Source organism: Jaculus jaculus, chromosome 1 (assembly GCF_020740685.1).
Source record: "Jaculus jaculus isolate mJacJac1 chromosome 1, mJacJac1.mat.Y.cur, whole genome shotgun sequence".
Classification (NCBI taxonomy): Eukaryota; Metazoa; Chordata; class Mammalia; order Rodentia; family Dipodidae; genus Jaculus; species Jaculus jaculus.
Genome location: NC_059102.1, coordinates 17,334,709 through 17,348,000, shown reverse-complemented (window position 1 = coordinate 17,348,000; position 13,292 = coordinate 17,334,709). Strand labels below are relative to the sequence as shown.

General features: G+C 49.1%; 1 protein-coding gene across 4 annotated transcripts in view; it reads right to left on the bottom strand.

The window, feature by feature from the left end:
• The window catches only part of Hspa12a (heat shock protein family A (Hsp70) member 12A), a 185,843-nt gene that overhangs the window by 50,259 nt on the left and 122,292 nt on the right, over window positions 1–13,292 (bottom strand). Inside the window, exon 1 of one of the 4 annotated variants that reach the window (XM_045149553.1) lies at window positions 6,829–6,853. The exons of the other annotated variants lie outside the window; for them this stretch is intronic. Within the exon in view, the coding sequence (XP_045005488.1) occupies window positions 6,829–6,838 (10 nt within the window). The 5' untranslated portion in view covers window positions 6,839–6,853. Of the gene's footprint in view, window positions 1–6,828; window positions 6,854–13,292 lie in introns of those variants that run through there. 4 annotated transcript variants of the gene reach the window in all.

Genomic DNA, 13,292 nt, shown 5'->3' with positions numbered 1-13,292 from the left:
CCTGTGACAACAGAGACGTGAGCACGTGAACAAGCCTACTTTAGAGTTCCTTCCAGGAAGAGATATTTCAAGACAGCTGTGTAGACTGCGCTGACCTTGGGAGGTACTCCAAAGCAGAGCTCTGTCCATTCACAGACAATGGTACCATTCTGTTATATACAGATGCCACTCCAGTGAACGTAAAGGCTACATTCCTTACAGTGAGGACATCTGGAATCTGTGCATCTGAAGCAGATCTTGATCTAATTTATGCAATAGCACAGTCAAAAGTATCTGTGACAGTCAGGTCAAAAGACAGAAAGAAAAGGGCAGAGGAAACCCCTGTGGTAGTCTCAATAGACGGCCCCCAGTATATTGAGTGTTGGTAGTCTGCATCTGCAGCCAGCTGGCTGGAGGCAGTGTCACTGGGTAGATCTCAGGGTCCAGCCCTAAAGTGTGGTGGTGGGTTTGAAATTCCAATCTAAAGATATGCAAAGTGCCTAGTTATAGGAGCTCCTGAAGTGTGCTATGAAGCTTCTCTCTCTCTGCTTGGGCCTGGGAAGGCAGGCCAGCTTCTTCTGCCATTATGGAACTTCCTCTGGATCTGTAAGCTTCAATCAGTATCCCTTCCTCCATAACTGTGCCCGGTCTGGAGGTTCATCTCAGCGAACCTGAAGCTGTCCGCTACAGTCCTCCATCCCCACAGGGGCTCAAGCAGAGGCCTGGCCGAGTTACCTGACCTTCAGGACAACAACAGAGGGTCAACAAAACTCAGGGACACAGAGTGGGAGCTAGACTTTGTGGATGGACAAGATTCACACATTTATTATGTGTCAGAGCTGCTAGGGTCACGGGGCTGTGGTTAAACACAGGGGCTTTGGACTGAGCCAAATCCCAGCTCAGAAACTAAGGTATCTCAGAAGATACTTCCATGCCCACTCCAAATATGTTTCTCCCTTTGTCACTATACCTCAGTTTTAGTTAAAAAGAGGGAGGTCGTCCCTCCCAAAACTTGGGGAGATGTGAGAAATCTAAGCCAACCATGGCAAAGCTCTTCCCCATGCCATGACAGACAAGGGAGAATTTCGCATCTCTGTGGCAGCAATCCCTGATAGAAACAACTAAGGATGGAAAGATGCATCTTTGCTCACAGAGTTAAGGTGTTTGCCTGCAAAACCTAATGACCTGAGTTTGATTCTTCAGTACCCATGTTGAAGCCAAATGCACAAAGTGACTCATGCCTCTGGAGTTCATTTGTAGTAGCTGGAAACCCAGGCATACCCATTCTCTCTGTCTCTCTCTAGATAACTGTCTTTCTTTGCTTACAAATAAATAAAAATATTTTTAAAGTATTTTAAAACAGGGCTGGAAAGATGGCTTAGCAGTTAAGGTGCTTGCCTGCAAAGTCAAAGGACCCAGGTTCGATTCCCCAGGACCCACATAAACCAGATACACAAAGTGGCACATGCATCTGGAGTTTGTAGCCACTGAAGGCCCTAGAGTGCCTATTCTGTCTCTCTCTCTCTCTCTCTCTCTCTCTCTGCCTATTTCCCTCTCTCTCAAATAAATAAAATAATAAATTAAAAACAAATTTAAACATGAGCCTGTGGGAGACATTTCACATTCAAACCATTAACAGCTGTGGCTGACAAGATATGAAAGCAAGTTATCTTAGGCTCTTGGGAAGAAAGCATCGTTATGTGGACACCCTGGAAAGTCTACACATGAGGTGTGGGCACCTGATGCTGCCACCTTGACACCGGCCCACAGATGGCCATCACCAGCAAGGACCCTCTTTGAGTCTTTGAGGGTTTCATGAGCTACCAAGTCAACCCACTTTGGAGCTTTCTGGACCACTAGACTCTCTATCCTAGGGACACTTCATTTCCTTTTTCTATAAACAATACAAAGCCAGGTTTTCCAATCCACTGAATCTAAACTGATTCAAAGCTGTATAATTGTGAACAAGTTACTAACTTCTCCATGGTGTGTTTCCCGTATGTATTCAGTAGGTGATAATACTATCTCCCACCTTCCGGGACTCATGACAAGTGTTAGAATAAGTGAAGACCAGACTGGGGAGATTGCTTAGTAGCTAAGGTGCTTTGCTCCACAAGTCGGCCAATTTTGATCGTAAGCACCCATATCAAGGGAAAGCTGCACAGAGAGGTGTCTCCCTTGACTGTAGCCCCAATGCTCCTAAGGCAGCAGGAGGTAAAATCAGCATAATCCTGAAGTTTATGGGTCAGCTAGTCTGGCCTTCCCAGTGGCTCAACAACAAGAGAAACCCTGTCTCAAACAAGACGGAAGGAGAGGGCCAAAACCCCAAGGCAATTTCCTCACCTCCCATGGTAGTTTGAATGGATGTCCATCCCTCAATCATTGATTCAGGAATTTTATTCAAGCTTGTAACTTCCTGTCACCGTGGGTGGACCCCAGGGTCCAGCCCTAAGGTGTTTGGGGGCAGATCTGAGTTCCAGTCTAAAGACAGGCAAAGTGCTTGAGTTCTGCCTGGGGTTTCTAGAGTGTGCTTGCTTGTGATGGTGGTGGGTGCTTCTCTGTCTGTGTGTGGACTTGGAAAGCAGGCAAGCTGCTTCTGCCATTATGGAACTTCCATTATGGAAATTCCATTCCTCCTATAAACTGTGCCTGGTTAGGAAGTTCGTCCTAGCAACCTGAAGCTGACGGCGACACCTCCAAATGTGTCCTTGAGCCCACATGCACACGCACGCACACACACACACACACACACACACACACGCATGCACGCACGCACACAATCACTTAAAAAGAATGAATGGAAGGCAAAGCTCTGAACAAGGGTAGCAGTTTTTCCTTGCACAGTATTTTGTTTTCCCCTGACAAACCAATGAGGCAGGAAATAGGCCCGTGTCAGTTCCCACTTAGCAGCTAAGGAAAGCAAGGCACAGAGAGGTGAAAGGAAACAAGGCAGCAGTGCTTGACCCAAATGAGAGGGGGTACAGTTCGGGTGACTGGACCCCTGAAGGTGAACAAGGCAGGACAGTTTGTGCTTGCTAGAAATCAAAGATGATGTGACTTCTTATCTTTTGCCTAGTTCCACCAACCAGGACCCTGTCCTGGGAGGGAGGTCTTTCATAGGATCTAAACCTTGTGGTTGACCAAGTTCAGCCCACTGGAGCTTGGTGTCAAGGCTAGCCTCTTCCAGAGAGAGGCCCTTGTCCTAACCAAACAGCTGTCCCTCTTGTTAATGAGCCAGAAGTCAGCCCACACTCCTAGGTTATAAACCTTTGCAAGGGGAGGACAGGCTCTCTGAGCACTTGGGAACTTCCAGATGACGGTGAGTTTTTCCCTGTGATGGGTCTGGGCTGGCTTAAACCAGGCCTAGGTCTGGGCCTAGCCAGGAGGGCCCCGTAGCCCTTACTCTCCACATGGGTCCTTTAGCCCCTCCAGCTCCCCACATGGCAGGAGTTCCTTGAACTTTAGTTTCTCTCTTTTCCTTACACGGCTTTTTTTCCCCAAGCCCTCCACATGGGATCTCTAGCCACGTTGGAGCCTTTCCTTGGCTCTATTCGTCCCTCAGTAAATGTAATAATTTAATAATTATTCTTCTCAGTCTTTTTTTATTCCAATTCCTTAATTACAATTAGAAATGAACCTAGGGTTTGGGTTTCAAGGACTTTCCTGGACCCCGAGTGCCCTGTTACAGGATGACAGCTAATGCGCTGCAGATTCTTCTCAGGGAGATGAAATTCAGTAGTGGCGACGGGCATACAACCTTAACACTAACATCCACTGAACTATATACCTCAGAAAGATAAATGCTGCAACATGTGAATGTGATCTCGATTTTGGGAAGACGGCTCCATCACGAAAGCACTTGCTGTCTAAGTGTGAGGACCAGAGTTCAGATCCCCAGCACCCAGGTAAAAGCCAGTGTTGACACAAAAGATGCAGCTCTCACCTCAAAGGGGATGAGATAGTTTATTCTGGAGTCAAATGAGTGTCCGTGGCCTGGGAACACAGATTTAAAATTACCCCCAAATTCTGTGTCCCAGTGTTAACAATTTCATAGTTATAGAACAAAGAAAGTCCTAACTCAAGGTACTTGGCAAATACACTGGCTGTCTCTCAGGCAGGCGGTCATAGCAACGAGGGTGGGTGGGTCTCCACCATAGGCTTCAGATGTTGTCTGATGACATTTTTAGCCCTTGGGTTGGTGGAAGCTGGGGGTCTGTTCTTACATTCAAAAATGGATGACACCTGATATGTTACCAGAATGTTAAGTCAGAGGTGGGCAATAAATGGCTATTAAGGGGCTAAAGGTAGCCAAGGTAACTTGGCTCTGACTTGCGATATTCTGTGTCTCTCCCTGTGCGTACAGGACTTTTCTCTGTCCATTCAGACTTATCCCAGGCAGATGCAGCACTTTCTGGAACTTCAGTTCACACCAGGTGCCGTCCACATGCTCACACTCCCAGAGCTGGGGAGGCAGAGACAGGGGGTCCCTATGGCTTGCTGGCCAGCTAGTCTAGCTAAATAAGTGAGCTCCGGGTTCAGCGAGAGACCATCTCAAAAAATATGGTGGAAGAGCTGAGGAGATGGCCTGGCAGTTAACAGCACTTGCTGAATGAGCAGAAGAGCCTGAAAGAGCCAGAGATGGCATGAGTTTAACTCCCCAGCACCCATTTAAGCAGAATGCCTGTGACCCCAGTCCTCTGGGAGCGAAGAGGGCAGAATTGCTAGCTCTTGCTGACCAGGAAAAAAAAAAAAAAGGAAAAATGGCCGCTCTAGGTTGAGTGAGAGATTCCACCTCAAGGAAACAGGTAGATAAGTGAAGAGAGGGACACCTGATGGTCTCTGACCTTTGCACCTGTGCACAGAGCACGCTCATCTGCTCACATGGGGCACACTCATCTGCTCACACACCATACATACACATACCAAAACAGAAAAAGCAATGCTTGCTTTGGCAGCACATATATTCAAGTTGGAATGATGCAGAGAAGATTAGCATGGCATGGGTTGATTCCCCAGTACCCTCGTAAAGCCAGATGCACAAAGTGGCGCATGCATCTGGGGTTTGTTTGAGTGGCAAGAGCCATGGAGGCATCCATTCTCTCCCCCATCTCTCTCCTTGGAAATAATAAATAAATATTAAAAATAAACAAGGTGGAGAGCTATTAAGGAAGGCTCATGATATTGACTTTGGTGCACACATATACACACATGCCACATGCACACCCACATACATACAAACATGCATACTCACATCTCTCAAGCATGCGCGCGCGCGCGCACGCACACACACACACACACACACACACGTCCCTTATCCTGCCTTTCCTCACAAGCACAGCCCTGGTCCCTGGGAGTGGACACCAGATGCATCCATCCTAGGTAGACTGACTCCCTCCTTCTGTCTCCCCTGCCTTGCTCCAGCAGTGAATCTGGCCACTGTCTCTGGACTCTCTGAACCAATATTCTGGGTATCTGGATGTGGAGGCTCCTATCTATAACTCTCGCACTTCAGAGGCTGAGGAAGAGGATCAAGAGGTCAAGGCTCACTTGGAATACTTACTGAGTTCAGAGCCAGCCTGGGCTACAGTGAGACCCTATCTCTAAAAAGCCAAAGCAGAGAAAAATTCTAATGGTTTGCTTGTACCAAAAACTGCTGTTTCCAGAAGGTTAAAAGAGAGAGAGAGAGAGAGAGAGAGAAAGTCAAATAACCACAGAGGTGCTAAAGAGCCCTTGGGGAGGACATGCCAGGACCGCTGCCCACTGCAGCTGGAGGGCGGTGACAGCTGTCCAGAAGGCAGGGATAGCCCAGGAGCCAATGCCTCACTCAGCACAAAAGGTTCTCGTCCTTCTCCCATGGGAGGGGGCAGCCCTGAGGCTGGCTTTGGGAAGAAGAGAAAGTCCTTTCAAAGACTTTCTCAACCTAAAAGCTTAAAAGCCCTAATTACATCTCACGGTTTTTAACACAAAATCTTCAGTGGCGGATTTATGTTCTTTCAGAAAAAGAATTGGCTGACTGGGCCCAGCAGTTGATTAGCGTTAGGCTGTGCTAAGGTGAGCGTGCATGGCAAAGTTTCAAGAGGAGCTTCTCTCTGCAGGAGCTGGCAAAGAATACTTAACTCCAGAGCAGGAGAGTGAGGAGTAACATAAAGACTGACGACTGGAAAGATGGTTCAGCAGTTAAGGTACTTGCTTGTAAATCTAAGGACCCAAGTTTGATTCCCCAGGACCCATGTAAGCCAGATGCACAAGGTGGCACTGGTGTCTGGAGTTCATTTGCAGTGGCTGGAGGCCCTGGTGCACCCATTCTCTCTCTCCCTCTATCTACTTCTCTCTCTCTCTCTCAAATAAATAAATAATATTTAAGACTCCCTAAGAAAGGTAAGGGCCCTGGAAAGGTGCTTTCTAGGGAAGGAGTCAGCCCCCAGGTATCTTCGCAGAGCTGGGAGAAGGCACTCATGTCATGGTACCCAGAGGTCACCAGAGCACCCACTGGCCACCTATCGACCTATGATGGGGGTGGCACTTAAGCCAACTCCTGCCCAGAAAAGCCAAACGCTGACCATCAAATGTTGATAAACTATTGAATTTCAACTTAAAGCATGTGGATGTCACACAAAACAAAACTGGCGTGAATGGATAAATACTCCCCCCAAACTCCTTATCCCCGTGCCAATCTCTACCCCTTCCCCAGGCACATGCTAAAATGTCCAATGTGAGAGCGTGAGTCCCTCCAAATTCTGTACTGTGAGCTGAGGTAGGGATGCCACAGCACAGAGCCAGGAAACAGCAAACACACTAATTTCCAGGGGCTTGGGAGGCCACAGGTAGCCTAGAAATATTTAGACTCACTGCGGTTCATTGTGGTCGTTCACGCGCTGGTGTGTACATGCCAGGGTCACATGGCCTCCCAGCCCCCACGCCCCAGCCCAGCAATGCTTGAGTCCCGAGAACTTTGCACTCCGGCTGCCATGCATGGACGGATGGCCAGTGGCCCGAGCTGGGCTTAGGAAGAAAGCTGTGGGTGCTCCCCAGGGTGGTTTCTTTAGCTTTTCGTTCCTGTTGGTCCTCAGGTCTGGAACATTCCCTCCCAGGATGCAGCCTGCCAGGTTCATCAGGTCTCGGGGCGGCCTGTGAGAATAGTCTCTAACTTCATTGTTATCGTTAACAACTGTTTGGAACTCAATTAACCTGCAGCATCTCCTCTGCAGAGTGGAATGTTCCAGGCCCTCCATGAGGGATCAGACCGACTCCTGCCGGCACATCCCACTGGGCCAGGAATGTCTGTGCCCAGCGAGCTGACAGGGGGAGCTGTCCGGGAAAATCCTCAGACGTGAAAACCTGAGGCTGGTTGGTCCCAGGGACATCCACACAGGCCCACACTTCCCATCCTTGTCCCCTCACCTCTGTCCCTTCCCACAGACTTAGTCTGCGTATTCCTGAGTGATACGGACATAACACAGAGAACGGTCTGGGATAGTGAACAAGAAGGTTCCAGAAGCTACATGTGCAGAGGGGAAACACACAGCTGGCCACTGAAAGTCACTTCAGCATTTCCTGCAGCAATGTTCCTCAGCTGGACAAGCCAGGGTGCTGGTGAGCACTCTCCATCTTCCACCTCACTGCTGTGTATGCCCTGCCCTCCTCTACCCAACCCATGGGGATGCCATCCCCCGGTCCAGGGAGTGACCATCGCATGGGCAATTCATTCAGGAAAAGCTGAGCATGAGCTCTCAGAACTAACACTGAGTGACCTCAACTGCAATTAAAAGCACTGCCCATTGTGGGAGAGCTGCTTAAAGGCACTTGATTACGAAGTCTGACAGCCCAGGTTCAATTCCCCAGAATCCACAGATGCACAAAGTGGCATGTTCGTGTGGAGTTTGTTTGCAGTAGCCTGAGCCCCTTGTGTGCACATTCTCACTCTCCCTCTCTCTCCTTGGCAATAATTAACTTATTTTTTTTATAAAAGCACTGTATATGAATGCTTCTTCTTCACCAGATATGTATGTGTTAGGGAGTATGTGTATGCAGGTACACATACGTATGCACACATGTATGTTGAGGCCAAAGGATAACCTCAGAAGTCATTCCTCATGAATGCTCTCTATCTTTTTTTTTTTTTTTTTGGTTTTCAAGGTAGCGTTTCGCTCTGGCCCAGGCTGACCTGGAATTCACTATGTAGTTTCAGGGTGGCCTCGAACTCACAGCGATCCTCCTACCTCTGCTTTCTGAGTACTGAGATTAAAGGCGTGCGCCACCATGCCCGGATCATTGTTTTCTACCTTTTTATTAAGATAAGGTTTCTCACAGGTTTGAACCCCCAAGGAGCCTCCAGTGTCTTCTTCCCTGGGCTAGTATTATAAGTGTGCACCACCACACCCAGCATGGGTTCTGGGGATCAAACTCGGACCCTCATGCTTGGTTGCAAGCACAGCCAATCTCCCCAGCCCTGCTCGTGAACTCTTTATGAGGTGCTGGTGTAGGTCCAGCTGTGGGTGGGGGAGGGCAGCCTCAGGGAGGTGACATGATGGAGACAATCCAGTCACAGTGGAGGGGGCGTTATGAGCAAAGGCACAGCTGATGTGCTGAGCTCCCCAGAGGACCCTTCTTTCAAGCTGACCTCCCCCATCCCATTATAACCCACCTCAAGTACCTACAGAAGCTATCGATTTCCCTTCCAATCAGATGCAACCACTTCACCAATCAGGTGTCTTCATTAGGCTATGACCATTGTCCCTTGTCATCACTGGCCCCTGCACCAGCTGGGTTGTGCTTGCTGCCCTGCAGCCCGTGTTGTGCCCTGTTCACAGGGAGAAAGGCCTTGTGGTTCTTCCAGGGGGAAGAGCTGACCCACCCTGCTGCCCAAACAGGCAAAGCCATAACCCACTCTAGCAGGGCAGAGGGTGGGACTGAGGACTGGGTACTCGCTGGACTCCAGAGACACCAGAATCTGCCTGATCAGTTCTGTCACACACAGGATTCTGTCCCAGGTCTTGGTCTCTACGTCTACACATGTAGCTCGCAAACGTCCCACTCACAGGGAAGACCAAAGGAAGCCTCAATATCACATGGGTACAGAAGAGGCATTCGTGAGCATGAGCCTCCCCTGCCACCTGTCCCCAGACATGGGCTTCATGTGCCGCCAAGGGTTTCCAGGTTAAGCCTGAAAACCCTCTGCCCTGGTCCAGAGAAGGTACCACCTCCCCATCCCATGTGCCCTCCATCCCCCAGAAATTATGACAGACAAGCCAGGCCGTCATTGGTACCCAGGCATTTCCTGTTCATGTGTTGAAATCCCTGTGTGCCGTTGAACACATGCCAGTCCTATGACCCAGTAACTCCTGTACTGGGACTTTACCCATGAGAAATGAGTGTTTGTATCCACCATAAGATTTGTTCCAGAATGTTCATAGCAGTATTTTTTTTCACAATAATTAAAAGCTGGAAATAATCTAACCATCATTTGACAGGATAAAGAACAGTGATAAAGAACAGTGAAGTGTGCTTCATCTGTATGATGAGCCACTACTCGGCTGTAAGAAGAGAACCGACCACCAGGATACCTAAGAGCAAGAATGAAGCTCACATTCACTATGCGAAGTAAAAGGTCCTGGGCAGAAAGTGTGTGTGCTCTGTGATTCCATTTATGTGACGTTCAGACACAGGAAGCTGGTCCAAGGAGCGGACAGGGAAGAGGCATGGAGAACTTGGTGAAATGATACAGCCTTAAGGGGTGAGGATAGAGCTCAGGTAGAATGCTGGCTTAGCATGCAGCCAAGCTCTAGGTTCTTCCTTAAGACTACATAAGCAGGATACGGTGACAGGTACCTGTAATCCCAGCACTCTGGAGGATCAGAAGGTCAAGGGTTTTCAAGGCTTCACAAGGAGTTTGAGGCCAGTTTGGGATACATGAAACCCTGTCACAAAAAAAAAAAAAGGAGAAAAAAATATCCTCTATTTTGCCTGGCATGGTGCTTACAAGATGTCACGTCCTATTGCTATAATAAATTATTAGTATCTTTTATTTTATTCTCTTATAGTTCTGAAGGTGAGGGGTGAAAAACAGGTCTCACTAAGCTAGAGACAAGGTATGAGCAGGCCTGGTTCCTTCTGGAGGTTCCAGGGAAGAATCATTTCTTTCCTTTTCCAGAATCCAGAGGACATCTGCAATCCTTGGCTCATGTCCCCTCCTCCAAGGTCACAGCCAGCAGCACTACAGCTGCAAACCCCCGAGTCTGAGTCTCCCATCTCTCTCCCCCTCCCTCTCTCTCTCTCTCTCAAACACACACACATACACACACACACGCACAAACTCACAATGAGCCTTCAGGATTTACACTGGCACACCTAGATAAACCAGGATGAATTCACTGCTCTTCCCTTGCCTTAGTCACACCTGTAAGGTCCCTTTGGCCATGACAGGTAGCATTAGGAATGTGTTTCTGGGTGTTAAGGCACGGATACTGATTTAGTCCATTTGGGCTGCTACAAGAGTGTACCATAGAGTGAGCAGTGTGTAAGCAATGGACATTAATTTCTTGGTTTTGGAGGTCTAGAAGTCAAAGGTCAAGGCCTGGGCAAATTCAGTGACAGGCGGCAGTCTGCTTCATAGGTCGTGGGTGGCATGTTCTAGCTGTGTCCTTACACGGTGGGAGAGGCACAGCAGTTTGTGGAGCATCTTTTTTTTGTTGTTGTTGTTTATTTTTATTTATTTATTTGAAAGCGACAGAGAGAGAGAGAAAGAGGCAGATAGACAGAGAGAGAATGGGCGCACCAGGGCCTCCAGACACATGTGCCCCCTTGTGCATCTAGCTAATGTGGGTCCTGGGGAATCAAGCCTCGAACTGGGGTCCTTAGGCTTCACAGGCAAATGCTTAACCACTAAGATATCTCTCCAGTCCATGTGGAAATAAGGATTCTAAACCTACTCATGAGGGTCTGGCCCTTATGAACTAATGACCTCACAAAGCCTTACCTGCTAATGTCATCATACTGGTGATTAGGTTATAGGATATGAACTTGAGGGAACACAAACAGAAAAGTGGGGGGGGGCTGTATTCTGTTTTTTACACATGCGTAAAAACCCCTAAGCTTTGCCTGTTGGTACATACACCATGCCAATACAAATAGTAAAGAGAAACAGGAAGGGCTCCTAACCTGGGCTGCAGGTGTCATATTCCTACACAGTTGACCTTCACCTGCACCCTCTCACTGCATCCTCATACCCATCCCGCATCACGGCCCTTGTGTCTCACTGTACTGGTTGCTGTGACCAAAGACCTTACAGGAAATAGCTTACGGACATAAAGAGTTTATTTCAGGCCCTTCCTGCTCCCCGCATATTTCATGTCACGGAACTACTGGGTCTCAAACGTGGATTTCTTGGGTTCCTGTCAATGCCACAGGGAACATCACAGATAGTACCCAGGGCCGAGAAGAACGACACATGCCCTGGGCTTACAACCCACAAGGCTACCACCATACAGTCACCCATATGATGCTTTGACCGTAAAGTGTCACACACAGCCTCATACGTTTGTGTACTTAATCCCCAGCTGGTGGCCCTGGTAGGGAAGGTTGTGGAACCTTTAGGAGGTGGAGCCGTCTGCAGAAGTGTGTCACTGGGGTCACGCCTGGAGGCTTTTCACAGTCCAGCCCCACCTGGTGCTCTCTCTACTTCCTCCCTGGTAATGTGGTGATGTGACGCAGCTTCTGGCTCCTGCCCCACTTCTCCTGCCACGATGAACGATGCTCTCTGGAGCTGGAAGCCAACATAGGCCTGTTCCTCCTGACGCTCTCTGGTTCGGTATCTTGTCCCAGCAACAAGAGAGCGACTGACATGCTCGGCAGACTCTTAACCATGATTCTCGCAGAGCTGACTGGCAGCCTTGTCTCGACACACCCAGTCAATGCTGAAGAGTAGACAGGAGTGTGCCTGGGTGATGGCTTCCCATGGTTTCCTCCTTCCTTTCGATGGCCCTCTCTACAGTGGATGGGGAGTGCACCTCCTGAACGCTGGGATTAAAGGCATGCTGATGTGCTTCTAACCCAGGAGATGGTGGTCAGGTGGGTGATGAGAATAGAGTGTCGCATGCTTCCACCCATCACTTGCTGTGGTCTCCCTAGATGCCTTCATGTCTAGTGCCTGAGGACCTCAGGTGCTTCTGACCACAGTGCTGGCCCTGCTGGGGCCTTGCTTGTTCCTGTGCCCTGCATCAGGACTCTTGGCCACCATCACCTCCTAGTGACCACCTGGCTCCCAAACGCTGAGGGCCAACTGTGTCCAACAAACACCACCCCCCCCCCGACCCAGGCAGGATGCAGGCTCTGTTTCTCAGCTCCGTTCTCCAGGTGAGAGACAGGAGCTCAGGGAAGCTTAAGGAATGGCTGAGGCCTCACAGTGGGTCAGCAACAGAGCTGAGGTTTCAGTCCGCAACCTGATCTGGCTCCGTGATGCCATCCCATTGCCTCCCAGTGAGAGCCCAGGTCAGAGGCTCTGCCAGAATGGGATCTTCAGCTACCTGCCCATCTCAGCTCTTTACAAGCCCCCAAAGCAATGCTTTATGAGTTGTGGCTTTTGGCTTCAGCCCCCGACCAAATTAATGTCCGCTGCCTGAAATGAGGATTTTCAGTGGCAAGACAGAAATCCTGTCTTCCTACAAAGGTGGGAAGGGATATTCAGTCCTAGGTCTCATGCTGGGCCTCAGAACCTGGTTCTATCACTGGCCTCACCTTGAATGGCTGATGTCGGGTCCGAGTTGGTGTTTCCTTGTCAAGTGTAGGAATAATGGGAGCTGGGAATGGTGACATGCACGGGATGATCGCTGGGTCCCACGGGGTCTAGACCTGAGAGGAGGGGAGGAGGCAAAGGACGTGTGGAGTGTGACACGGTGTGAATGTGACAGTTTGAGTACCTGGGCCCGTAAACTCAGCTCTTATTAAAATTGAGCTTGTGACCTGAGCCCCTAACAGGTGGCATCACTGGGGGTGGATCTGAGTCGAGCCCTACAAGGTGTGAGAAGAGCAGCTTGAGTTATGGAGACTTTGTGGTACTGGCTGCTGGTGGTGCCTCTGCTGGGATGCATGTACCATGAGCTACCACCAGGTGCTCCCTGAAATTTGTAAGCCTTTTTAAATAAGTCCTTTCCTTTTATTTGTTTTTTTTTTTAAAATATATTTTATTTATTTGACAGAGAAAGAAAGAGATACGGGGAGAGAGAAAGAGAGAGAGAGAATGGGCACGCCAGGGCCTCCAGCCACTGCATACAAACTCCAGAGGCATGTGCCACCTTGGGCATCTGGCTTATGTGGGT